Source organism: Manacus candei, unplaced genomic scaffold, assembly GCF_025592945.1.
Source record: "Manacus candei isolate 608988 ecotype Guabito, Panama unplaced genomic scaffold, ASM2559294v1 h1tg000080l, whole genome shotgun sequence".
Classification (NCBI taxonomy): Eukaryota; Metazoa; Chordata; class Aves; order Passeriformes; family Pipridae; genus Manacus; species Manacus candei.
Genome location: NW_026138128.1, coordinates 168,382 through 193,811, shown reverse-complemented (window position 1 = coordinate 193,811; position 25,430 = coordinate 168,382). Strand labels below are relative to the sequence as shown.

General features: G+C 56.2%; 1 protein-coding gene across 7 annotated transcripts; it reads right to left on the bottom strand.

Annotated features, from left to right (window-relative positions):
• Positions 1 to 1,150: 1,150 nt before the first annotated feature.
• On the bottom strand, positions 1,151 to 25,430 carry TLE5 (TLE family member 5, transcriptional modulator). Of its 7 annotated transcripts, XR_007908240.1 has the most exons (9): positions 25,134 to 25,425; positions 24,695 to 24,792; positions 23,182 to 23,245; positions 8,831 to 8,875; positions 6,850 to 6,912; positions 6,552 to 6,626; positions 3,795 to 6,099; positions 2,285 to 2,383; positions 1,151 to 1,986 (listed from the first exon to the last, which is right to left on the bottom strand). XR_007908240.1 is itself a non-coding variant. In XM_051810882.1 (7 exons), exons 1-7 carry the CDS (start codon positions 25,158 to 25,160, stop codon positions 5,860 to 5,862), a joined length of 612 nt encoding a protein of 203 aa, XP_051666842.1. In that variant the 5' UTR covers positions 25,161 to 25,430; the 3' UTR covers positions 5,845 to 5,859. The 7 variants fall into 7 exon arrangements, 6 of the variants coding, with proteins under 6 accessions (XP_051666842.1, XP_051666843.1, XP_051666849.1 ...); XM_051810882.1 differs by lacking the exons at positions 1,151 to 1,986; positions 2,285 to 2,383; positions 23,182 to 23,245 and adding an exon at positions 10,147 to 10,210 and having other exon boundaries at positions 5,845 to 6,099; positions 25,134 to 25,430; XM_051810883.1 differs by lacking the exons at positions 1,151 to 1,986; positions 2,285 to 2,383 and having other exon boundaries at positions 5,845 to 6,096.

Sequence of the window (25,430 nt, the reverse complement as noted above, 5' to 3'; positions counted from 1 at the left end):
CGACACCAGCAAGGAAAAAAAAATTAATAACAGAGAAAAGCTACGTGCTGTGCTGGCAGATTGCTCAGGGCGCTTTGTCTGCTCTAATCCGATTGTGCCGGGGAGCTGCTGCTCACTGCTGCCCATAGCCCCCAGCTGGCTCCTGACCCAGGATGGGGGGATGCCATCGCTTGGTCCCTGCAGTGGCTGGGAGGCCAAGGAGTAGCAGAAACATCCCTCCCCCTTCCCACATTCTGATGTGTCAATCTGAGCACGGGACTGGTGCTTGGCAAGGAGGATGGGGAAAAAAAATAATAATAAAAAAAAATCAATTGCTACGAGAAGCTCTGGGGAATCCTGAGGGCAGCCAGGGTGAGAATACTGCAGAGCCCACCCTCTGCACAGCAACACTTACACCCCTCTGGGGGCATGGACCTCTGCTCCCAGGGCTGGGGGCCCAGCCATGGGTTCAAACCCTCAGCACTGGCATCTCTGTGCCTACCTTGGGCTGCAGCAGACTGCTCACAAACATCCCTGGCCCCACTTTCCACCCCCAGCCTTGGCTGCCCACACACCTCCCTACCGGCCACTGGCCCTTTGGCCCGAGGGGTGTTGTGCTCCCACCGAGGAGGTGCAGGCTGGGCTCGGCATCTCCCCGCAAACTGGTGCCAGCCGGCTGCTGGGTGAGCAGCCAGGGCTGCTGGGCTCCGAGGTGGGGCCCTGGGGGCAGAAAACGTCTGTGGGAAGTAGGAAACCCAGTCCCTCTGTGCAGGAAGGCAGGCACAACAGAGACTCGGGGGAGCCAGCCAGGCCTGGAGCCTGCAGGGACCACCAAGCCCCAGTTTGCTCCCCCCACCCCTCGCTGTCCCATCTGCCTAAGCAGCCTGAATGAGGAGCATCCACTCAGGGGCCTCTGTTCTGCTCCACGGTCCCTTGGAAAAGAAACTGCCTTGATTTTTCTCTTTGAACAAAATTAGAGGTGACAGCAGGTTCAGAAGACACTGGTGGCCATGGATGCCTTTACAAGGAGGGATGGCAACCAGCACATGAGGAACTGACACAGAGCTGCCATCTCAGAGGCAAGGCTGCCCATCAGCTCTTGCACTCCTATAACTATTTAACCAGGTCTGTGATTTTTATCACCATAATTCCACCAAGTAGTTTTTGTTAAGTGTTGTTTTCTGCAGAAATTCCTGCTGATATTCCTTTTAGGGCTTGTATTTTCTTAGGAAGTGGTAGGAGGAAAAAATACCTCACACATGTTGTCCCTTCCCCTTGTCTTCCAGAAAACGAGCAGGTATGTCCCTGAAAACATCATCTCTGCCAAGAATAGTTGTGGCTGGGATAAATTTCTGTCATGCCTGCCTCAGCAGCCAGGGAAGGTTGTACCAGAAGTACGTGGCAGTTCCATTGCAAAGGACTGGAATTCGGTGTGCTCCCTGCACTGAGACACTGACACAGGCTTGGTGTGTTAAAGTCGAGGCTGCTGGAAGGCCAGGCAGGGCATGAGGTGCACTGCAAAGCCTGGGGCTGGCAGGGCCAGGGTGTGTTGCGAGGCTGCCTGCTCCTGCCACCTCTACTCACTGGAGCTGCCAGCAGCAAACCCAACTCCCTGGAGCTCTCATCCCAGCTTATCAGTCTCCCCATATGGGATGCTACAGGAGAGGGACTGAAAGGGAATTGTGAATCAGAGCCAAACTTGTGGCTGGCAAAGCTCAGCCCTGGCTGGCACAGCTTTCTACTCAGAGCAGTGGGAGTGGAATCAGTCTTGGCTGACATGAACACATCAGAGCAGGGCTGGCACATGTCCTGGCTGGATGCTGTTCCCCACAGCAATGACCTGGAGCCTAAGGAACTCCAAAGCTTAGGAACCAGAGTCCTAAGCTTAGGAACCAGAGTCCTAAACTTGATGACTACAGCTTGAGCTGGATACCCTGCAAGGTTCCAAGTATAAGGGCCTACCTCATCCACCACGAAGTTGTAGTCGCTCTTGTCCCCATCACTATCCTGCAAAGAGGGAGAAATCCAGAAGGGCTCAGTCAGGACTGGGAGAGATTGGACCAGGCTCTGCCCCAGGATCCCAGACAGCAGAAAGACTCATTTTCTCCTGCTCATCACTCCTCATGGACCAACACCATGCCCTGCTGGCAGCGACCCAGACCTCTGGCTGAGTGGCCTCCCCGGGGCTCTTCTTTTGCTTTGTTATTGCTCACAGGACACCACCTCCCCGCACCAGGGTAGGCACAAGGCTCCCCAGCCACTTCCCAGGACCAGCTCCCACAGCCACACTCTTTAGTGCACTCACAGAATGCCCAGGCAGGTTCTTCTCCTCTCCTCCCGCTTCCGCTTCAGGCCCATCCGCTCCTCATCCTGCAGGCACTCGGGGGGGGAAACAAGAAATGCTCTGACACAGAGGGGGGAGAGGAAGGCATGTCAGCCAGTGTGAGGGAAGACAGACACCCCTCACCTCTCAGTCGGGCCAGGCCCTGCTCCATCACTGCCTCCACCCTGGCAAAGCATGTCCCTGGCTGGTGGGCAGGAGCCCAAAACCCCAAAGCCACGGCCTCCCCTTCCTGGCCAAAGCAGGGCAGAGACAGCAGAGCAGGGGGCCCCAGCCCCCGCTGGCAGATGACCCCCCTGTGACAGCAATGGAGGAGGACGAGGATGTGCAGCTGCGCCCTGGCCCAGCCACCAGCACCAAGGGGAGGGCACGACTGGAGGGCAGATCTGCCCCTGCAGAGACAAGAAGGCACGGGGAGCGTAATGTCATAGTGGAGTGGAAAGTCCCCACTGGAGCCGTGTTTACTTCACCTCAACCCTGCTGCATGGGAGCCAGCGGGCTGGGAAGCGGGATGGGGCCAAGCAGGATGAATACCCATTCCCCAGAGGCTGCTGGCAGCTGCAGTGGTATCACACATCCCCTTGCATCCCTACATCTTAATGCAGCCAAAAGGTGCCTCTCTGCAGACCAGGGGAACACCTGGCTGGCACTGGCTGCCCAGAGGGACTGCCTTTTCTCCCAAGCAGCCAGTGTGCTTGGGCTGGGGCATGGCCTCCCGACCTTCCCAGGACTGCTCCACAGGGCTGTTCATGATGGAAATCAATCGGGGAGCACATGCCCCATCCCAGGGTTCCCCTGAGCCGATTGTTCCCAGCACAGTAAGATCAACAGTTTTGACACACAGAATCAAGAAGCAGAAATGATGCTCCCTGTCCCCTCGGCAATCTCTGAAAGAGGCACCTGGGTAGGTCTGGAATCCCCTCTGCACAACACAGACACCTTCTCTCCTTCTTCCTCTCCCACCTGACTGACAGCCTAAGATCAATGCCAACTGTTCCCCTATGAAGGAGCTCTTTAACCCTTTCTTCCTCTGCCTGTAACAGGAACTGGAACTCTGGATATTGCTGAGCTGTAAGCTACTGTGGAGCCTGGGAATGGAGTCACAGATCTGGGACTGGGGAGATCATAAAAGGGAGGGGGCAGCCGAGGACTGCAGAGGGGCTGGCAGCACCGGGCTTAGAAGGGAGACCTGTTCAGAGTGATTCTTAAACTGGAAACTCCTTGAAAAGGACAGAGCTGGTTATTTTGGGAGTAGCCCTTGATCTTTAGATTCTTGCATCAGCAAAGACTGAATTGAGGTGGCCCAGAACCTTCAGCTACAAAACACTGATACAAACACAACCTACTCAGGCCAGCAAAGTTTGCCCAGCACCCCCAACCATTCCCAGGAGCCAGGGGCCAGCTCGGCTCCTGCCTGGCCCACACTGGAGATACCATTGAGGCCAGTTGAGGCTACCAGTCCATCACGACTTACCTGGCTTGGGGCACGTTCTGGAGCCAAGCAGCAGCAGGGAGAATATCCGAGCAGATCCATGTCAGCAAGGCAGAGGGGAGGAGAGGAAGAGGCTGTTAATGCCAAGGCTGTGCCCCATATACTCGGGCAGGGAGGAGAGGGGGGCACTGCAGGGTAACACAGGAAACAGCAGGACACGGGCTTACAAATCATACCTGATTTCCCACTTTGCCCACCTAAAGTGTGGATTCTCTGTTGTCTAATGGGAGATGAGCACATTGGTTTTCCTCAGGGAAGCAGGGAAATCTCTATCCACCCACCTACTTTCAAGAATTACCCCAGCTTTGGAATCTCTTCCCTAGATGTGGCAACAGGTCCAAAGCTGCCAGGAGGGGACAAGCCGACCAGCCAGCTGAGACCTCGTGAATCACACCCATCCTATTTCCTTAGGAAGCCATGCCTAAAAACCTTGCTTGGAAAGCCTCTGAAGCTTTTGTACATGCATAGCAAAACAGGTCCACCTCCCTGAGCCCAGGGAAAACGTGCCAGGCATTTGCTGCAAATCCAAGCACAGGGTTGCGGCTGCGGTCTAGCAACCCTCCCTGGTTGATTTTCACTCCTAGAAATCCACCAGCATTTGGAAAGAACAAACTCGTTCAGGTCTCTGCTGGCAAAAAGAGTCAGGCAGGGATGGGGAGCTGAGGGACTCTTGTAGGCATTGCTCCAAGGCCATGGTCCAGGAGGGGAACTGGATGCCTGCCATCAGCCCCACACCTCTGGCTCAGCTCAACTCACACAAGCTCTGGCTAACTGTGGCAGAGCACCAGGGATTAACCCCAGCCAGATGGAGCATTTCACCTTTTTTTGTTTTAAGGAATGGCCCTCACTAAGGCCAGACACCCAGGCTGAGAGAAGTTCTGGTTGGAGGCATGGGGCTATCCAGGCTTGGAGGGTTAAGCAGGCTCAGCACAGCACAGTGCCCCTGCTTTTATCCTCTCTCTGGAGTTTGTTTTTCTCCTTTGGGAAGCCATCCTTAAAGAAACACGAACAGAATTCTGACTGCAGACAGCTGTGTGCAGGGGCACACAGCAGCCACCGACAGCTTCCTGCTGCTGTTTTCACCACCTTGACATCTTAACAAGCCAAACCAGACCATTAGAAACTGCAGCAAACCCCACCCAGTGCCCAGTTTTGCTGCTGCTGTTGGGTCCTGTCCCAAGTGCATTTCAGTCAGCACCTTTCCCAGGGAAATCTGCAGAGAAGCATCACTACAGCTGCTAAATTCGGCTGCCTGTTTCTAGCCCATAGAGATGCCTGGAGCCCCTGTTCTTGCCCCAGTCTCCCTCTCAGCACAACTACCCAATTCCTGCACTCTGCAAAAGGTGACTTGAGCTCAGAGCAGCTTCTCCTTTGTGCAGCACTTCAGCAGCAGTAGGTCACAAGCAAAGCTGGGCAGCATTACTAATTTGGCCCAGTCCTGCAATAGCATTCAGAGCACTGATTTTATGATGATTAAATATTGATGATGTTTGTAAGGCACGTTGTGATCCTGACAGGAGGAGGCACCCATAAGGACTAGGAATTAATGCAATTTACATGGCACCACACATGCAGTTAGGCTCTGGTTTCTAAATTCCTTGCCCCAGATTTGTGGTTCCCATAGTTTCTACCAGGGGCTTACAACAGTAGTTTCCCTTGAAGTCTCAGCTTTGGGCATCAAATCTTTACTTGGTGTAAACCCTAGTGTAATTAGAGAAGGTTTCTTTGTGACGGGGACCTCACACCCTCCCAGCTGCCTCATGGAGGGGGGGACCCTCATACACTGGAAACACCCAGGGGAGCAGGGAGATGTGTCCAGAGCCCTGCTGCCCAGTGTCAGGGGTGCAAACACAGCCACCCTCACCACTGCCACACACCGTCACTGCATGGCAGCAGTTCCAAGGTCAAAAATGGAGCCAAACTCCTGCACATATTTCATGAGCTGGATCTGCCATCCCTTGAGCTGCAGCAGCCAGGCACTGAGGAGTACTGAGAAAAGAGGTAGAGCAGGCAGCAGGATCCCTGCAGCAGGCTGCCCAGCACTGACTCAGCCAGCCTTTGAAAGGTTAATCCAGCTATGCTTCTTCCCCTTACCTTTGTTCTCCCCATCCTGGGCCACTCTGTCTTCCTTGGTGGCCAGCTGAGACTGTGCCAACAGTGCCCCCAAGATGGCCAGGAGCCCCAAGGTGCCACTGGCCCCGCTCAAGCTAGAAGGTTGCATGCTGGAGGAGTGGGGTGTCAGCAGGAGCGGGGATGCGTGGTGGGAGAGGTGCTGAAGCTGCTGCTGCTGAAAGAGAAAGAACAGATGGTTCTGGGTGTGGCAGAGCCAGCCACAGCCATGCCCGGCACCCTCCCCTCCCGCACTGACTGCGATGCAAAGCGCAACAGGATGAGACGCCAGCAAAGACAAGGAGGTGAGCAGAGCTGTTGAGGCTGCACAGTCTGGGTGCCATCACTGCTTCTTCCACCCATGGAACCTCGAGTGCCTCCCTGCCACAAATGTGATCCCAACACATGGCAGAGCCCAAGCCATGGCTCTGCCCCGCTCTGCCCCGGGCAGCAGGGGCCAAGGGGATCCCAGAGGCCATCCACTGCTTTAAGGACACAGTGGCAAACCCCCTCGCTGCAACGGACTTACTAAAGTGGCAAAACCCCTGACTTCTCCCATCACTGTGCTGCAGCGTCCAAACCCCTGTGGCAGGGAAGAGCCTTGGCCCACAGCTGGGCAGTGTGACTCACTCCAACGATGCTGTTGAGCTCTCCCATGGTCACCTGCTTGGCCCGCTCCACCGCCTGCAGGACCTGCTGCTGGTGCTGGGAAGGAAGAGCATGGAGGCAGTCACACTGTGCTCCTGGCCCGGTGTTGCCCCAGCCACCTGGGACTGCACAGTCCCTTCTCCCATCCCTCCAGCCCAGGTATGGAGATTTTCCTCCCCAAAACCTCCTGTTTTTCAGGCTGGACTTTGACTCCCCCCTTCCCAAGGGCTTCCCTCAAGACAAGCCAGAGCAGTCCGATGCACATCCCCTGCCTCCTCACCTCCTGTGTCAGAAAGGGGATAATCTGGGCACAGATGGCACTCAGTCTCTTGACAATCTCTGCCTGAAAGAGGAAGCAGGTATCGCCTGGGATGGAGGGTTCTGAGCCCTATCCCGTCCCCTCCAGCAGAGGGGAGGGCAGCCAAGCATCCTGCAGACATGCAGGCAAAGTTAAACTCTCCCCACCCAAACCCTCTCAGCGGAAATTCTCCTGCTGCCTCTACATCCCTTCTGGGTCTTCCTGCTGCCAAGAGAAGACTCTGCCCAAAGCTGCTGGACCCCTCCAGGCTGCCAGGTCCCAGAGGCACGTGGGAGGGATCCCGACACCCCAATCCCTCTGTGGACCCAGGCCAAGGCAAGCTCCAAGCTGTCACTCCTGTCACAGCCCAGCTGGCTTTGCTCAGCCCAAACCCAGGTTGGCTTTGGGGCTGCCACTGGCACAGGCAGGGACGGGGCAGAGCTGAGCCGCAGACGCTGGCAGTGGGCCACCCACACACTGCGCTGTCCCCGAGTGTCGGACTTAAAGCCAGGGCAGAGCAAGGGACACAGAACTCCCACAGATTCAGCCCTCTTGGCATCGTGCCTGCAAACCCTGCAAGGAGCTGATGGTGGTACCTGCCCTGCCCAGAGCAGGGACCCCGCTGCCATCCCCATCAAGTCCTGGGCCAGCCGGCACCTCTCCCTGCTCCTTCCAAAGGGGGAGCAGAGGCACAGAACACCTCGGACCTGCCTCTGCCCAGCAGCGGCAACAAGGGAATGCAGAGAACCTGGTGTATCCTCTGAGGAGAGCCTGTGGTAACAGACAGACCCACAGCCCAGCCACGGCCCCACCAGGGTAAGCAGCACTTCTGAGCAAAGGGGCTGTGGCTTCCAGCCCAGCCTCTGCAAGAGAAAACCCATGTCTCCTGGGGAAAACTCGATTCCCTCACTGCAAATCTTCCCTGGCACTGGTGGAGGGACTGGCTGCTCTGAAGCATTTTTTCATCTCAGATTTCTGATAATCCCCGACAGTGTTGCAGTGGTCAAACCACGCTCAGGGCCAACAAAGGGAACATTTACCTGCTGCACCCTGGGAACACCCCCGCACCCATCAGTGCCCTGCTCACCTGCAGGTCCCAGCTGCTGTCTCAGCCACTGCCACAATGCCCACTCAGGACCCTGGGAGTCAAAGATGCCTCCCCTCCAGACCTCCCCTGCCCAGGTAGAGCCAGGAGCTGGACCCAGGTGGGTCAGGGCTCCCGCTTCTCAGCCGCTTGGCCCTCACTTCTATCGCCTTGTGGGCAGAGCCACTGGCCCCATGTGGCATGGGCCACCCCGGGTCCCAGTCCCATCCGTGGGTCCCAGTCCCACCAGATCTTGAAGCATGTGGGGATGGCAGGAATATGCTCATGGTCTACCATACTCCCTGCTACCAAAAGGAGCAAACTCAAGAGGGGCTGAGCCAGCTGGAGGAATATGGCAGTTGACTTGCCACTTTGTCAGGCATTGGTCCAAACTAATTTCCCTGGCAGAGAGCCCATGATGACTAGATTGATAAATCTGAAGAGGGAAAACAAATTAACACTGGAACAAAAGGGGAACCAAGGAAGGGTAAAAACACTCCTCTGACTTAGGGAAAAGGAGATTAGGAAAAAAAGAAAAGAAAGACAATCCATTTGCCCTTGGGCTCCAGCTTCTGCTGTTTCTTCCACATCCCTCCCTCAACTCAGGCCCCAGGGACCCTCTGCAGGAAGGCACCAGGGCTCACATAGAGGCTCTGAGTGGTGATTTGGATTGGTAGGTCCCTGTCCCAAGGAACTCAACAGCACATGTCCCGACAACATCTGGACTCCTTTGAAGCCAGTCCCTTGCAGAGAGCTGTGTCATGTCTCCTGTGCCATTACAGCTACACGGGGATGAGGAAGGGAATTTTCCAGCGAAGTCTCCAACCTCGGCCTCTTCCCCACCATCTCCTGCTGCTGGCACAGACCCCACTCACTTACCTGCTTGTGCATTTCGATGTTCAGGCCATAGGACATCTCATAGTACTGAGGGAAAACCACAACACAGCCTGATTAGGAGCTGCCCAGAGCAACTGGACGATGATCAGCCAGGGCTTTGGCTGCCAGTCCTGCTCCCCCTGGCCGAGCTCCCCTTTGGTGCTCCCTCCAGCTCATGCGGAATGGCTGCCCCACACACCACAGGCCAAGACCCCATGCCACGAGCCTGGGACAAGGTAGGGAGCAGCCACAGACTGCTAACACCTGTGATGATTGCTCTGCAATTTCTGCACTAATTTAAGCCAGAGGAAGCCAATCCCTCTGTCCTCCACATCCCATCCTGGTTTGGCCTGGCCTGTCCCACTCCTAAGTCAGACTCACACCCTGATGCAGCTGCCCACCCACCCATGTGGGTGTCATGCCTGTGCAGAGCAAAGATGACAGTGGGTTACGCCCTTCACCAGTCACCAATGACTCTGCCAGTGGTGCCGGCAGCCGACCCCATCCCCTTACACGTGGGGAGAAAAAAAAGAACCAGAGGACCTGCGTTCCTCCAGCAAAGCCTATTCCAAAGGAAGTAGTCCACCTCTGGGAATCCCTAAGCCTCCAGGATGTGGGGAGGGATCCCAGCTGATGGATGACAAGAACACGCCCTGTGATGTCGACACCCCTGGCCTCAAGGACAGGGCTGTCTTCACCCCAGGGATGGGGGTCCCCTGAGTTCACATCTTTTTGCCTCTTGGACGGCGTAATTTGGGTTCCCCCTTTCCCTAGAGGGGCCAAGAGTGTCAGATGCTAAAGGAGAGGGAATGCTGCTCCTGTTCTGCTGTCCCCATTTTCTTTTCTTCTTCCCAGCAGCTCCCCTGTTCCTGCCAGGCTCTGGTTGGCAACTGTGGAGGCTCCTGCTCCTTCCCCTTTCACCTAAAACACCGGTCTTAGGATATGAGTTCTGAAACACCCACCCCTTGGGAGAGAGACAGGGAGGAGTGGGGAGCTCTCTTAAAAGGTCAATTAGAAAAAGGGAGGAAAAAAGAAAATAAAAGAAACAAAACCTATGACAGGATTCCTGGGCTCTAGCAGCACTGAATATGCAGATAGCAGCAGAAGAGCTGGTGTTGTGAGGAATAGTGACTAATTCCTTCCTCCCTCACACCTCCCAGCCCTGGCCCCAAGGGCAGCACCGGGCCGGACACCCCCAGCAGGGCATTGACCCCTCTGGGTGAGCGGCCGAGTGGAGTCCCAGCACTGGGACCTCTCTGAGGGCAGCAGTCCAGGATGCTTTGAGGGAAGGCAGCAGGGACAGGGTAGGGGGAGCTCACCATGACATAATGTCTCTGCATCTCTGTCTTCTCACTCATCAGCTTCTCACATTCCAACTTCAAGCTGTAAACGGGATCCAGGGTTTCCACTCATGGACCAGCATCACCTGCCCCATCCCTCCAGACCCCATCCCTGTGATCTCAGGAAGCTCGGCACAACTCCTGCCTCCCCCTGCAGTCTCGCAGGGCGCAGGGGCTCAGCGCCGGGCGCGGGGCTGCCGGGGGTCTCTCGGGCCCAGCCCGCCGTCTGCTCGGGGCGGTCGTGCGGCCCCACCGGGGGGGGGACAGACCGGAGCATCCCCGTGTCCCGCCCCCTCCGCCCGCTCCACCTTAACCAGCCCCACGGCCCGCGCCGCCGGCGGCCGCGCCTGCCATTGGCTGCCGCTGCGGGAGCGCCAGCCAATCGCCCTGCCCTGTTCCCACATGGGCTCGTGACGGCACATCCCAGGATGGCCAATAGAACGTGAGCGCGCAGCCGGAGCCCCGAGGGATGAGCTGTGGGGCACGCTGGGAGTTGTAGTCCGCCATCGGCGGCTCCTGCGCGGCGGCAGCGCAGGAGGCCCGCCCGGTCCGTCCCGCCGCCGCCGCGGGCCTGGGGGGGCCCGGCCCGGCGCTGCCGCGGGGCCCGGTCCGGCGTCAGGGGCGGGAGGGGTTTCCGCCGCGGGCGGCCCGGGAGGGTGGACTGCGCGGCCCACGAGGCCTTGCGGCTGCCGCCAGCTGCCACTCAAAGTAACGTGGGGCGGTGGGGCCGCGGCTCGGGCGGGACCGGAGCTGCCGCAGCCGCGGGGCTCGGCTGCCCTGGGGCTGCCCCGGCCCGGGGGGCGCGGGGAGGATGCTCCGCTCTGCCCCGCAGAGTCCCGGGAGCTCCCGGAGGGGAACTCGCCGAGGGTCCCTTCCCTGTCCCGCGCGACTCTCCAGCTGCAGCTGCTGTGCAGTCCTCGCACTCGAGGGCGGTAAAGGCCAGTGAAGAACCCTTAAATATTGCAGGACCCAGCTGTACCTGGGCACTGCACAGGCAAGCACAAGGTTAAATATTTAATGCTTCGAATTTCATCTTAATCTTTTATTCATTTTGTTATTTACTTGCTGCATGCTGGCGGCAGGGGCAGGGGCAAGGTAGTGGGCACAGGAGGCTCTCCCTCCTCTTGCTTCCATGTCATCCCCTGTTTCCCCTGCCAGGTTGGCCCCAGACTCTGTCAGCCCCAGCACTTGCCCGTTTACCTTCCCTGGCCACAGATGTTCACTGGGTAGGTCCGGTGACACAGGCAGGGATGGACACCAGCCCGGCACTAGGTCCAAAGCCCCCTAAAACCCTCCCACATATATGTCTGTGTGTGTGCATCATATATCTGCACATATGAATATACATATTTTAATTCGAATGTAAAGTTTTAGAGGTTTTTTTTGTTTGTTGCCTTATTGGGAGAGTTGTGGGGGTTTTATTTAAGGAAAGTGTTTTTCAAAAGCTGGAAACACTTCAGATTGTGTTTCAAGGGAAGGAGAGACTGAGGAGATGCTTTGCACGTTTTTCAAAACTCCTCACCAAAAATTGCCAGTTTTCCCTAGGCAGTTTCTCTGCTCTTCCGTCTCGGAGAGTGACACAGGTAAACCTGGAACAGGCAGCTCTGGAGTGATGGATGTCACACACGTCTTGCTCGCCCTCCATTACTGATTGACATGGGCCCTGGAGCAGCACAGCCTGTAACCCAGAGATTAATTCGCTTCAGCTCCCAGTGCTTGGACTGGGGAGAAATCAACAGCAGTTAACCCTTGGCATCCCCAGGCCTCCAGGAGCAGCAGCAAGGGGAGCTGGTCCCGCTGCTCCCCCTGGCACAGGGACAAGGTGCAGGGCAGCAGACACGGCCCAGACCCACCACTGCTGAGGATGCTGAGCTGAGGCCCGGCCCCCTCCCGCAGCAGCCGCGCTCGTGCCTGGTAGCGGCAATGCCTGGAATAGCCCCAAAGGACGAAGGCATTTGAAATCCAGGCCAGGATCAAGAGGCAAGTGGTGTAAACAGCCCTTCTGTTTATAACCAGCAGAGAAATCAAACCAACCTGGGCTTTGGACACCCAGGAACTCCATTTGAATCTGAATCCAAGCAAAGCAGGTTGCTGCTGCTGGAATTACCCTAATGATTTTACCTTTCAGCTTCCTTCCCAAGCGCCAGCCTGGGGCAGGGGAACACACAGCCTCCTGTCCTTGACAGGAAGGGCAGCCCCAGCTCTGTCCCAACTCTGTGCTATGGGTTGAGCCATTCCTCTCCCCAGGCGCAGCCTCCTGCTCCCACCACATCTCTAGAGTGGATGGTCAAGGGCAGAACCCATTGTGTTTCTCAGAGATGCTGAGGGTGGCCTGGGCTCCCCTGCAGCCACCCATCATTTCCAAACCATCCTGTTTTCAGCTCCTCACTTGCATACTTGAATGAGGAGCCTTGAATTCAGCAAGGACAAGTTCATGGAACTCTCAGACAACATGAATTTCCCAGGCCATGTATACCAGTATCTGGCACAAAGAGGGGCCTCATCCTGGCTGGAGTCTGTCCTAGAATGAAAATGAGATGAGAAGGGAAACTGAGGACAGGACCTGGCATCAAGGTGGTGAGAGCTAAGCCTAAGCTGTACTAGAAATCAAGGTTCTTCAGTGCCCTGATCATGCTCCCAGGACCAGCCCGCAGGTACCCATCCCCGAGCCCCCAGTACTGGCATTCACTCTCCAAAGCCACATGTCCCCAGAGCCCCTAGGGACAGGCAGGAGCCCAGCTCCCTCCTACCATGCCCAGGCAGGGCCCCTCCCGTGCATCACTCTTCCCTGCAGTCCCTTGTGCCCCCCCCCCCCCCAGTGCCAGGGACACCTTGTCACCCTGGGGGCTGTGGACTGGGGGATGCCTGCAAAAGAGAAGTGGGAGCCCTCAGAACAACCCAGCAGCTGACAGACTCTGATCTCTGGCACTGGCTTCGATCTGTATGTTGGCTCCTGTTTGCACTTACCAGCTCTGAGTGGTTCTTAATTATTGATGCCTCTTTTAGCTTTTATCTGGTGCTCACTGCAGCCAGAAAGGGCTTGACGTTCCTGCATTAGTGATGAATTGGGAAGGAGGCCTTGCTCCACCACCATTCCTGGCTTGCAGGCTGTGCCACTGTTTCAAGCAAAGCTGTGCTGAAAAATGAGAAAGGCGAGAGCAGGAGCGGGATGTGGCAGAGGAGATTCTGATTCCTACTACTGCCACAGGCAACAGGGGGCTGGGGGATTCTGTCCTATGGGAAGGACCAGAAGGAGATGGACCCAAACAGGTGTGGAAGACTCCTTCACCCAGTAAAAAACTGGCATCTGCTCATTTCATGGAGAAGGAAGGATGCCAGTTTATGACCCCTCCAGTGACAGGCAGGTGGAAGGGAGGAGAAGATGGGTGACAGCAGAGTTTTGCCAAGCCCCTGGCAGCTGTGAGCAGGAACTGATGTCAAGCCTGGGCTAAATGCTGTGCAGCTGTTTGGTGGTCTCAGGGCATTGAGCACTGCTGGATGGCATCCTGCCCCTACCCTCGCCAGCTCTCTGTCCACAACAGCAAAGCTCTATGGGCAGCAGGACAGTGGCTGTCACTGTCGCTCTCTATCTCCCTTTAATGAGCCAGGGCTTTGCTGAGTTTTTCCAAGGATCCTGGTGCCAGCAGGGCTGGTTCTCAGACTGTCAGCCTGTATCCCTCTCCCACTCGTGCATCATGACCTCTCGAACACAAAGAGAAAGGGTTTCTCTGCCAAGAGTGAGAATCAAACCATCTCTGAGCAGTTTTGGAGGTCCTATGTCAGCTGCACCCCTGCAAGCACCGAGCTGTTCTGCAGGGCAGGAGAGGAGCTTCTGGCTCCAGAGGGGTTACAAGGCAGAGCAGCCTGTTTGGAAGGAGAGAAGCTGTTTCCTCAAGTCTGCAGCTACTGGGAGAGTCATGAGGGAGATTTGTGTAACCCTTTTTTTTTGCTGTTGGTATTTGTTAGATTTCCAGATTTTGGTATGCAATTAGATTGGAGCCCAAATCTGGTAAGGTGCCCTATGAAATGATTCCCTGTGGAAATCCCACTGGCAAATGAAGCAGTGCCTAACAGAGCCAGGCTGGAAGCATGGGGAACCACAGCACTGCTCATCAGTGGGATGGGATATCAGGGTGCCCCCCACCACCCAGAGAAACACTTTGGGGAATGAAGCATTAGGAGAAGCAGGAGTGGAGCACAAGGTTCAGCTCAACATCTGCTGGGATGTGCAAGGGATTTGGAAGGCCCAAAAGTTCTGTCTTTATAAAGGGTTAGTCTCCCACAGGGAGCAAGGAGATACCCACAGCCCAGTGCGGAGCAGCTCCCCGGCCTCAGTAGCCTCGTGGTTTGTCCAACCCCCTTGCCAACTGAATTGAGGCCCCTAATTAGCTCTAACAAGAGGGATGTCTGTTCCTGAAAATGGCCCAGACCAATTTCTCCTAAATCCTCCTCTCTTGCATATCTATCAGGAGTAACATCCACTTATGGTGCTCCCTACCCCCAGACTGAATTTGAACCACTGACCTCGAGGTGAAAGCACTGGAAAAGCTCCAGCCTCCTGCAGCCACAGCTCCTGGCGGATTTTGCAGCACTGATAGAGCAGAGATGGTTTTAGGAACTGTCCATTGCAGCAGCCCCAGCCCAAAGCCTGAAGCTGTGTTGGCCTTTCACATCAGAAACCTGCTTGCTCGTGTCAGCGAGGCCCTCAGATGAGCTGCAGGACCACAGGGTCAGACTGTACTGACTGGCAGCGTTCCAGCAACTCCCAAGCAGGGCAGGTTGGAGTGGTCTGCCTGGTGCTGCAGCCCCCCAAGTGCAGTGGGGTCAGACCAGTGCCTGCCACACAGCACCAGCTCTGTTATTCCCAGAGAGGGGATCTGAGCTCTGGATCTGCCCCGGGGCAGCACCAGGAGCATTGAGTGCCCAGTTTGGCAGGGGACAGGGCTGAGACCCCCCCCTGCAAGAGCCTGAGCCAGCAGCTGGAGTTCAGTGACCACCTCCAGAGCTGTGCTCCTTCACAGACCCCTGTCCCTTGCAAGCCCGTGCTGGGCACCCTGCCTCAGCCATCCCCAGCTTGGATTAGGCTGATCAGGCATCACAGCCAGATAACAGCCACATTGTCAAGCCCTAGTGCTGCCCACAGGCTCTGTAACCCACCAGCCCCTCTATACCTCAGCCGGGTGAACAAAGACCCCACAGCTTCCTTCCCAGGGGAAGGAAATTTTCCCACTCCAGCTGGCCTGAGAGATACCAAGGGAAAGATGTTATCAGGGTGGAACAGGCTCTGGAGCCAGAGGACAGCCCTAATTATCAAGAGCCAATTCCATGACAGCAATCTCAGCCCCAAGGCATTGCAGGCCAGATTTTCCAGAGGGGCCAAGTGCCACAGAATCAGCTTATCCTCTGTGCCCACAGGAAAAATGAATTATGCACACACAGAGCAGAGTTGTGGCAGCCTACAGGGACCATCACACATGTTACCAAACCATGCTGCTCCTGCTCCAAGTACAGAGCTGTTAGACTTTCAGGGAGTTTTGCCCTGGACTTCCCTGCTTTTCTTCCGGAGAGCCCCCAGTCCCTTTCACCAACCCCTGCTTTCACCCTGCACTCCAGTTTGTTCTGGCTTTCCCTGGGCATCCTCCTTGCCCTGGCTCCAGCAGACTCCAGCTATGGCACAACTCCGCAGGGGTGCCTGCTGGGGGAGGGATGGTGTCCCAGGGCAGGATGCAGGCTACAAAGACGGTCCCATTCCACCAGCCCCTTACAAGACAAGAGTGGGAAAGAAGCCAGAGCTAGGGGTTAACCCTGCTCCTCCTGGCTGACAGAGAAACCTCCAGAGACCTTGGAGAGCAGTGCATCCAACAAGCGAGGCAGGGAATAGTCTGGGATACGCTACCATCTGGAGGAGGGGGGCTGCTCCTCCCAGACACCTCCCACAACACACATGGAAACCAAAGCAGAGTCCAAGGTGAACCAGCAAAACTAACTGTTCTCCCCAACTGATTTCCCTATCTGGAGGAACAGGAGAAGGAGGGAAGTAAAGTCCTACCAAAGGCAGCAAGAAAGTGGCAGCAAGTCACAGTTTTAACCAACCTTCTTATTTCTTTATTTGAAAGGCACAGCTTGTACGTCCTTGATACAGCATTTTCAGTTCCTCTTATTATAGGTCAAGTGATTAAACACAAAAAGCAAAACAAGATCTTTCTAAAGGACTATATACAAACACCAGATTATTTTTTTTCCATTTTTGTTTTTTAAGAAGACACGCTAGCGCACGGATAAGAACAGAGAAAGCTGCTGTATCCTCTACACAGGGCAGGGGCACAGGGAGGGGGAGGCCAGGGAAGGTTCTCGGTCTGCCTGCCCCTCTGCCCAGCTGCCTGGGCTCCAAAGCTGAGTGCTGTGCTGAGGGGGAGCAGGTGGCACAGGCTCCCCCTCCAGCCCAGGGCCAAACCCTGGCAGCCAGAGATGGTTAAGAACAGGTACATGCAGAACAGCAAGGCGCCAGCCTGGTATTAGTGCAGGAGGGGTGTGGGGGAGACAGGGCCAGGGCGATGCGACGAGACCAAGAGCGCCTGGGGAGGGAGGAGATTGTTCTGGGCCAGGGATCCCAGCAGGGAGTTGTGCAGAACTTTTAGGATCAAGGGGCAATCTTTAAATACCGAGGGGGGAGCAGCGGGCAGAGGGGAGCCACATGGCACCGAGGAGCTGGGACAGCCAGGGGGGCAAGTGGCCCCAGAGCAGCCCAAGCCAGGCTCTGGCTTGGCTCTATGACAGGGTGGGAGGAGGGACAGGGAAGCCAGGCTGGGCACAGGGAGAGCGTGATCGGCCACATGGTTACTGCTATGGCGCTTGCATTGCTGTGCAGCAGCCTGCCCGTGGGGATGGCGGTGGGGGCATCGGCCAGGCCCTGCTGCCCATGGGAACGGGCCTGGCAAGCTGCCACCAAACACAAGTCCCGCAATTCTGCTGCACAGCAACTAGAGAGAGATACTGCATCTTGCATTAACCCACCCCCTCTCCCCAGACGGCCCCCTCCCCCCAGCCCCTCTAATCCGATTTCTCCCCATCGTCATCTTGGTGGGCATCCCCGTCATGGCCATTCTTGTCCTCCTTGGAGAGGTGAGCCTGAGAGCCCAGGGCCGAGAGTGAGAGGAGCCCAGTGCCGGCACTGACAGCAGGGAGGGATGGGGGCTGGAGGCCCACGGGGAGTGGAGTCAGAGGCAGAGCGAGGGCTTGGAGCTGCGACAGCTGGTGAGCTTGAAGCTGCTGCTGTAGAGAATGATGGACAGACAGAAAGACAGAACAGGGATATTGTCATTTTGAGTGCACTTGGACCCCAACCTAAGGTCCTGGAATGCCCAAACACACTGTGCCAGAAATCAAGCTTAAACCAGAGACCTCAGGGTCCTGGAGAGCATCACAGCCTCAGGGCAGGTGGGAAAAGAGATTCTAGAGTCCTGGGGCTGTGACACCCTCAAGAGAAGACTCAGCAGTGTGTCCCCAGCACAACACACAGCCCCTACGCCACAGGACATCTGGCATCAGACTCTAGCTTGTTCCAAGGATGCAGTTAAAGCCCTCACAACCTTGACCAAGAGCAGATGGTGTTTTCATGCCAAGGAGCTGCTTCGGTTCCTGCTCAAAACCAAAGCTCCTCTCCTTGCACCCTGCTGAGACAGAGGAGGGATCCCTGCTCCCCTGCAAACCCATGGCCTCGGTCACAGCAAGCCTGGATGGAACCAGCCCTGTTCCAGCACAGCCAGCCCAGCACCTGCAGCCTTGTCCTGCTGCAGCTGCAGCACTGTGCACAGCACAGCCTGCTCCCAGCAGGCCAGATACATCCCCAGGTCACCACTCCATGGCCCAGCTCTGTCTCAAAGGTCAAAGATACCAACTCCCATCCCTCTGAACCCAAACTAAACATGCATCACGTACACGGATGATGGAGTTCAGTTCTGGTGCCGTAACCTGCTTAGCTCGTTCAATGGCTCCCAGGACTTGCTGCTGATGCTGGTGTGGAGAAAACAGAGGAATTCAGGGTCATTTCCAGTGCCACTGGAAAGCAGAACAGGGGTCTCACACACACGTATGTGCTGCTCACACTGAGGTGTCACGTCAGAGACAGGCTGGTTACCCCCACAGCTGGAGACACCTGCAAACACTTCACCCATGACAAGGGCCTCACACTGAGGCCCATGGCAGCAAGGAGCAGGGAAAGAAGCACATTTGTCTCATCCATTTCCTCACCACAGGGTTAAGCAGGTCCCCTTCTACTCCCACCCTTGTCCTGCTCTGCAGAGGCCCAGCAATCCTTGGCCAGAAGGGCTCCGAGGTGGGCAACATCTCTCATCCTGCCGCCCTTCACCTACACAGACCCTCTAACAAACAAAACGAGTCATAAAAGCAGAAGCGCTTGGGAAGCTCCCTAGTCCTTGGGACACATCCCATATCCCAACTGCAGCAACTGGGTGCTCCAAACACAGGCAGGAAAAATGGTTGTATCATGTACTTAAAAATTATAAAGGACAACTGTACTTTCTCATTGGAGAGTACAAGGTCTCAGCACCAGGCCTGTCCACTGCACTCTAGCAAGGGGATTTTTCTTTCCATTTTGGCAGCAGGACAGGGTAGGGATTGCATTAAGATGCAAAAGGTTTAGTTGTGGCTTAGTTATTAGGCAGCTCTGATCTGATCAGCAAGCCACTTTGTCCTTCCCAAGAACAGGTGGGTGGGAAAAACAGAGCCTGTGCCCCAAGTCCATCATTGACCCCAAGCAAGAAGCCTCCATCCCCAACTAGTCCCGACCAAATTGCCAGGAGAACTGCCCAGAGCTCAGCCTCCATGGGGAGATGGAAAGATACAGCATTAGAGGTCTTTCATCTTCCCCTCGCCTCAGGCAACAACTCCCAACGTGCCCCCCCCATTAATTTCTAAGGGGAGTGGGAGGAGCCCATCAGCAGCATTAATTAACGAGGCAGAGAAATCAGATCTCAAGGAGCCACACGGAGGACTCAGGAACCACAGGTAGGAGAGACCAGAGCCCATCTTTGTCCACAGCCACCACAAAAGGGACAGACAGGCACATTACCCACCACACAGCGCTCGAGGAGCCAAAACTGCCTTGAAGGGCTGGTCCCTGTGCAGGGACAGAGAGCAAGCAATGAGGTTTCCTAGACCAGGGGTGGGGAGCTGCCTGTGCCAGAGGGCTGTGACACCTCGTTGGCTGCAGCAGAGCAAGGGCCTCTACTCCCCTCTGCCAACACACCTCCAAGCTGGGGAACTCACCTCTTGTGAAAGGTAGGGCAGAACCTGTGCACAAATCCCATTTAGCCTCTTGACGATTTCAGCCTAAAAGGTGGGAAGAACGGAGAGGAAAGGTCAGGCAGCTCGGGACTGAGCACCCACAGCACCAGCTGCCCCACCTTCCTCCTCCCCAGCCCAGCCCTGAGTCACCAAATGGCCCTAAGAAAACGTCCTCTCCTCAGAAAGATGCTGGCAGCGTTCTGGTGCCATGGGGATCACCTCACCCCTGAGGTACCTCCCTGTACAGTTAAATGAATTGATGCTGCTGTCTGCAAAGAGCAAATATTCAATATTCTCTTTCTTCTCCAGGTCTCCGACTTTCATTTAACAAATTGGGGGCAACTAGATAGGAAACTTACTATAGACCCAGGTGGGGATGTGTTGAGTTACATTTGCCATGTAGATACAGACAGACACATGTGCTGCTTCCATCGAAATCCCTCCTCAGACTCCTCCTCCCTGCAGCTGAGCTGCTGGACTGGGGCTACTCAGGGAGACCAGAGGGGCTGGGCAGCTTCCTCACTACCCTCACACAAGCAATGGCAAGTTCTGGGGTATTAAATGCTTTCCTCCTAGCAAATAGTGAAGCTACCAGTCCTTTGCAAATCACTTTCCAGTGGCATCAAAAGAAATACAGAGCCAAAGAGTTTAGGCACACACCAAAAACAGCGGAGGGGACCCCACCAGCACCACAGGGAAGCAGACTAGGCTGGGAGACGTTCACGGGACAGCAGTGAGGATTTGTGGCTCAGATTCTTCAACGAGATGCAGGTTTTCCCAGGAAAGCCAGTCTCCTGGGCTTAGCAACAAGGGCAATGAGATCAGAAGCACCAAGTGCCTTTGTGGGGAGCAGAACTATGCTAAGAGGCTTATAACTGAGTCATGACATGCAGCCAACTTTGTGACTGAAGCTGGAGCCAGAGAGAGACAGGCTCAGAGAAGGCTCATGTTGTTAATACCACAGGTAATTACTCACTGAGGGTAATTAACAACTTAACCATCAGTGAGGGTAATGAGCAAACTTATCCGAGCTGCTGCACAGTCTCTAAGCCACAGCTCCAGATCCTGCCTGCACTGCCCTGTCTGATGCTTAAATACCTGTTCAGGCCCTGAGCAGAACCACAGGGTGCCCAGAGCCCAGGGTGAGAGCTCTCAGTCCAGCACTGTGATCCTGAGAGGTGGGGGGCCCTGCATTTCAAAGGCAGCTCTGACATTTTACAGGCTCATGGCATTTCTAGTTCCTGAAATACCACTCAAGTGACAGGGAGCAACACGCAACAGACAACCACCTTCCCCAGGAATTAGAGCACTTGGAAATGCTTTTTCCCCTACCTGTTTGTGCATTTCAATATTCAGCCCATAAGACATCTCATAGTACTGTAGAACAGGAGAGAAGAGAACAAAACAAATTGTAAGTCAAGTCTCCACCAGGTAAAATGGCTCCATACAGCAGTGCTGGGAGCTACCACTGCATTTCTGGCAGGGTCTCCTACAAAAGCTGGGCATGGATGGAAGGAGAGCAAAGGCCAGCCCTGGGAAACAAAGACAGCAGGAGGCACGCACAGAGATCCCCTCCAGCTCTAAAGCAGAGCCCTGAGCCCAGGTGGTCCCTGCCCACCCTGCTCCAGCCTCATGCTGCTGCAGACAGACACCTGGAGACTTGCCAGCTGGGCCCCTCACAGACAACTTTCCACAGTCTGCATCAAGGTGAGAGTGTGCAATGCTACATCAAATCCGGAAAAAGGCTCGTGGCTCCACAGACTTCTATATCCACAGTCAAAAGAGAGGGAGGCTGAGTCTGCAAGCTTTGCCTGGCCAGTACCCTAAAGCTCGCATGGCTGCTTCAGCAGCAAATAGAAGAGATCACAACTGGACTTCATCTAGCAAGTAACACATCCAGCTACGCACAGCTTCAGCTGTTTGGGAAGAAGCTATGTGGAAACTTCCCCTCCGTACAAAAACAATTCACCCAGAAAACCCCTGCATAGCAGCAACAGGCAGCTACAATCTGTTGGCAGGAGAAGCTAATTCCTGACCCCTGGAAGAAGTGGTTATAAGGCTGATGTTCGAGAGTTTAGAAACCTCCTCCTGCAGCTTGCAGACTGCAATCTTGATTTTTCCAAATGGAAAGAAAAATCCCCATCTGTGCTCATTTAATTCAAGGGGATCACTGGCATTCTGGTACCGACGCCACAAGTCTGAGAAGTGCCCAGCTTGGTATCGGCATGATCTCAGCCTGCTCTAATGCTGCTGTAGGCTCTCAAGGCTTCTTTGCATTCTGAAAACTAAGCAGGAAGGAGAAGCTCGACCCCCAAGCTGCCAATTGTGACTTATTCAAAAATCAGAGCAGCTGTAGCAGCTTTGCACATTCACAGAAACCCTCCTCTTTGCTTCCTGTGACTTGCTGTGGTGGGGAGCGGCAGCAGCTCTGCCACACAGATGAGGCAGGAGCTCCTGTGCCTGCAAAGCCTTGAGCACTGCACCACGGGTAACAGCCCTTCCCCTCTGCTGCTGATGGGAACCTGAATCAATTCTGGTGACTGTTAGTATTAAGGGGACAAAATATATCTCAGCCACATCTGGAGATGAAGGTCTCCATGCAGACTGCAAGGCCCCAGAAGCAATTGTTTACCAGTGAGAATGGGGCAGACTTTCCCATTTAATATGCAAGGAAAGCTGTGACCTCTTCTCCTTGTCCCCAGCCCCAAGCACACCTTGCTCCCCACAGCCTCAGAGTCTGGGCACACAGGCTGTACAGGAGGATGGAGGGGCCAGCTCCTTAATTTCTGGTTTTAAAGTCCTAACTCCACTCTGAGGTGCCGCTATATTAATTTCTACATCTTATCTCTTCCTTCCAGGGCAGGTGCAGCAGCTGGCAAGCAGGCACCAGTTCATCTTCATGGACAATATCACAGCCTCCTGCTAACTCTATGATAGGAAAGGAAGAGACCACAGTCCTGCCAGGCATCCCTCCTTTCTGCTACAAGGGCCGTTCCAGAAGTATTACCTGGCAGGCAAACCGTCACCCTGCCTACCAGAACACAGCTGTTTCCTGGCAGATTTCTCTTTGGAAAGCCACAGCTAAGCCTGCTGCCCGCACATGGCACCATGTCTCATGCCTTTACCAGGCACTGCCCCAGGATTTGCACGTTCTGTGCTGGGACACGCGTGCTGGAGAGACACGCCAGCACTCAGCACCACTGCTCTGCAAGGCTGTGGGGTCACCAGAAGGTGCACAGGGTTTCGCTCTTGCACAGAAGCTGGTTTCTGCTTCCAACATCCCACCAGGATTGTGGGGTTTCCCAGCTTTTTTGGAGCACTGCTTTGTCTCTCATTGGCTGTCATCCTCCCAGAGTACCCAGATGCCTGCACACCAGCACCTTGCAACCCATTCTCAGGTCTGTAAGAGCTGTCACTTCCCCTGGGCGCAGGGAGCAAGGCCAAGGACCCATCAAGCAGTCAGCCACTGGGCTCAGTTTTCTACATCAAAATATTCTCTGCTACTTCCCCACATTTTGACAATCCACTGCATGCAGCCACCACAAAATAAAGAACAGCCCCATTTTCAGAAAAGCCAATGCCGGCCCTGCTGAGAGCCCCGGGGCTCTGCGGGGCACAGGCTCCCTGCCCGGCAGAGCCCAGGCACTGGCACCTGCTCGCACTGGAGTCGCCACCCACACGCTCTTGGCATCCAGGGCTGGTCCTTACCATGACGTAGTGACGCTGCATCTCCGATTTCTCACTGGCTAGTTTGTCACATTCCAACTTCAAGCTGAAAAGCCAGAACACAGTAAGAAAACCACAAACAGGAGGTGAGAGAGTTGATTGCTGCAGAGCAGCTGCTTCCTGCACGGCCTCATCCTGGCCAGGCTGGCTCCTTGGACATCACTATCTGGACTTCAAACGGCGGCCAGAGCTGGGCCACGCTGTGCACAGCAGTGACTGCACAGAGCCTGTTCCCACCTTCCCAGCTGGAGTCCCACCAACACACACTCAGGAGAAGGACACGGGGCTATCCGCCAGCTGAACACTGACTGCCCTCAGGTAAATTTGTTCCACAGGAAGGAGAGTGCTGGGCAGAAGCAGAGCTGGCTGCCCAGGGAGGTGTTTGCCATTCCCCAGTGGATCACTGGCAGGTGGGGATGGCTTCTGGCACAGGCCTGTCTGCAGCACTCAAGGGATGCTCCAATATAACATCAAAACCAAAGCCAGCCCCACTTCTGGATGGTGGGGGGGAGGCCGAAGTGCAGTACATTCCTCCAGAAGGAAGAATTTTTCCTCTTCCCCTAAATTCTTCAGAGAATGTGCCGCTGCTCCCAGTGTTTTATGAGACTCCAACTCACCCACAGAGCAACTGCAGCCGGCATGTGCTGTGGTTTTATGTTTCAAACAAGAAACAGCTTCACCTACACAAAACCTGCTCCTTCTCAAGCAGATTAAGTCCAAGGGGGAAGAGTGGGGTAAGGGGAAACCTTGTCTTTCAGCAGGCACATTCCTTGGGCTGCCCTACTCCCTCGATGGCACTGCCAAGACACAGGGACACCAGGAAATGGCCACTTCCCAGCAGTTTTTCTGCCTGCTCCTGCCAGAATGACACCACCACAAACTTGTGACTTGGCTGCAGGCAGAGCCTGGGCTGGGGGACATTGCAACCACATGGCAGCAATGCACACACGGGGCTGTGGCAGAGGGCATCACCCGGTCACTTTAACACAAGAGCATCACGTTTATTTCAGACACACACGCAAAGTAACAGATCGTCTCAAGCCAGCTTTTGGGTCAGAAGAAATATTTACACACACGCACACGCATACACACAGAGAAAAGCATAAGCTTTTGGATTTAAGTGCTCCCTGCAGCATTTGCAGTCCCAGAATGGCAGCCAGCAATAAGAACTGAGGAAAACTCCCAGCAAGAGGCGGGAGGCCTGGCAACCATCCCTGCAGTCCTGGCTGAGCAGTGCTCTCGGAGGAAAGACCTTGGCCGGAGAGGGGAATGTGCGTTCTCGTCGCTGGGCTCCCATGTGGACATGACTAACCCCCTGCCCGAGGTCCTCCTCCAGCCAAAGGTGTTCCAAGCTATGCGACCGGGTCCCCTCCCCCGTGTTCTCATTCGGTCCACGCAGTGAAGCAACGAGCAGAAGAATCGCAGCGATTCCTGCGCGTCGCCGGCCAGCCCAGCAGAGCTGCGGGACAGCCCCGGGCCCGCTGGGAGCACGTACCTGTGGTACTGGGCCTGCAGCAGCTGGAACTCGTCTTTGATGCGGTCGCAGGAGTCGGAGGTCGTGAACTTCAGCTGCTGCGGCAGGTGAGAGGAGCCCTTGAACAACAGGAGACAGCGCTAGGGCTGGGGCCGGCGGCTGCCCGGCCCCCCCGCCCCGAGTCCGCCCCGCTCCCGCCGCACCGGGGGCTGAGCCCCCGGCGGGGCCCAGCGCTCGGGCCGTGGACGCGCCCAAGGTCACCCGTGGGGCCCGTTCTCCGGGCGCTGCCTCCGGCTCCGCCGCCCCTCGGAACGGCCCCGGCTGCCGGCGGCGGGAGGCGCTCGATCACCTCGACTCCGCCGGGGCCGCCAAGAGAGGCCGGGCGGCCCCCGCGCCGTCCCGCGGCCCCGCCGGTGCCCGGCCCCGCCCCGCGGCCGCTCCGGCCCCGGCCGTGTCGTACCGAGTGCCGGCTTTGTGGAAACATCATGTCAGGCTGCGGCTCGGTCCCCGCACGGAGCGGCCCGGTGATGGTGCCGCCGCCCGCTTCTGCTCCCGCCCCGGCTCCCCGCGCCGCCGCCTTTGTCCGCGCCGGGTCCGGCCACCCCGGCCCCGCGGCCGCCCCGCCCCGGCCGCGCCGCTCGCCCCGCGCCGCTCCCGCCGCCGGCGCCTATTGTCTAATGGCGGCTGCGGCTCCGGCTCCGTCCTGCGGCTGCTCGGCACCACCTGCCACCGCCGCCACCGCCTCCCCGGGCCGGGC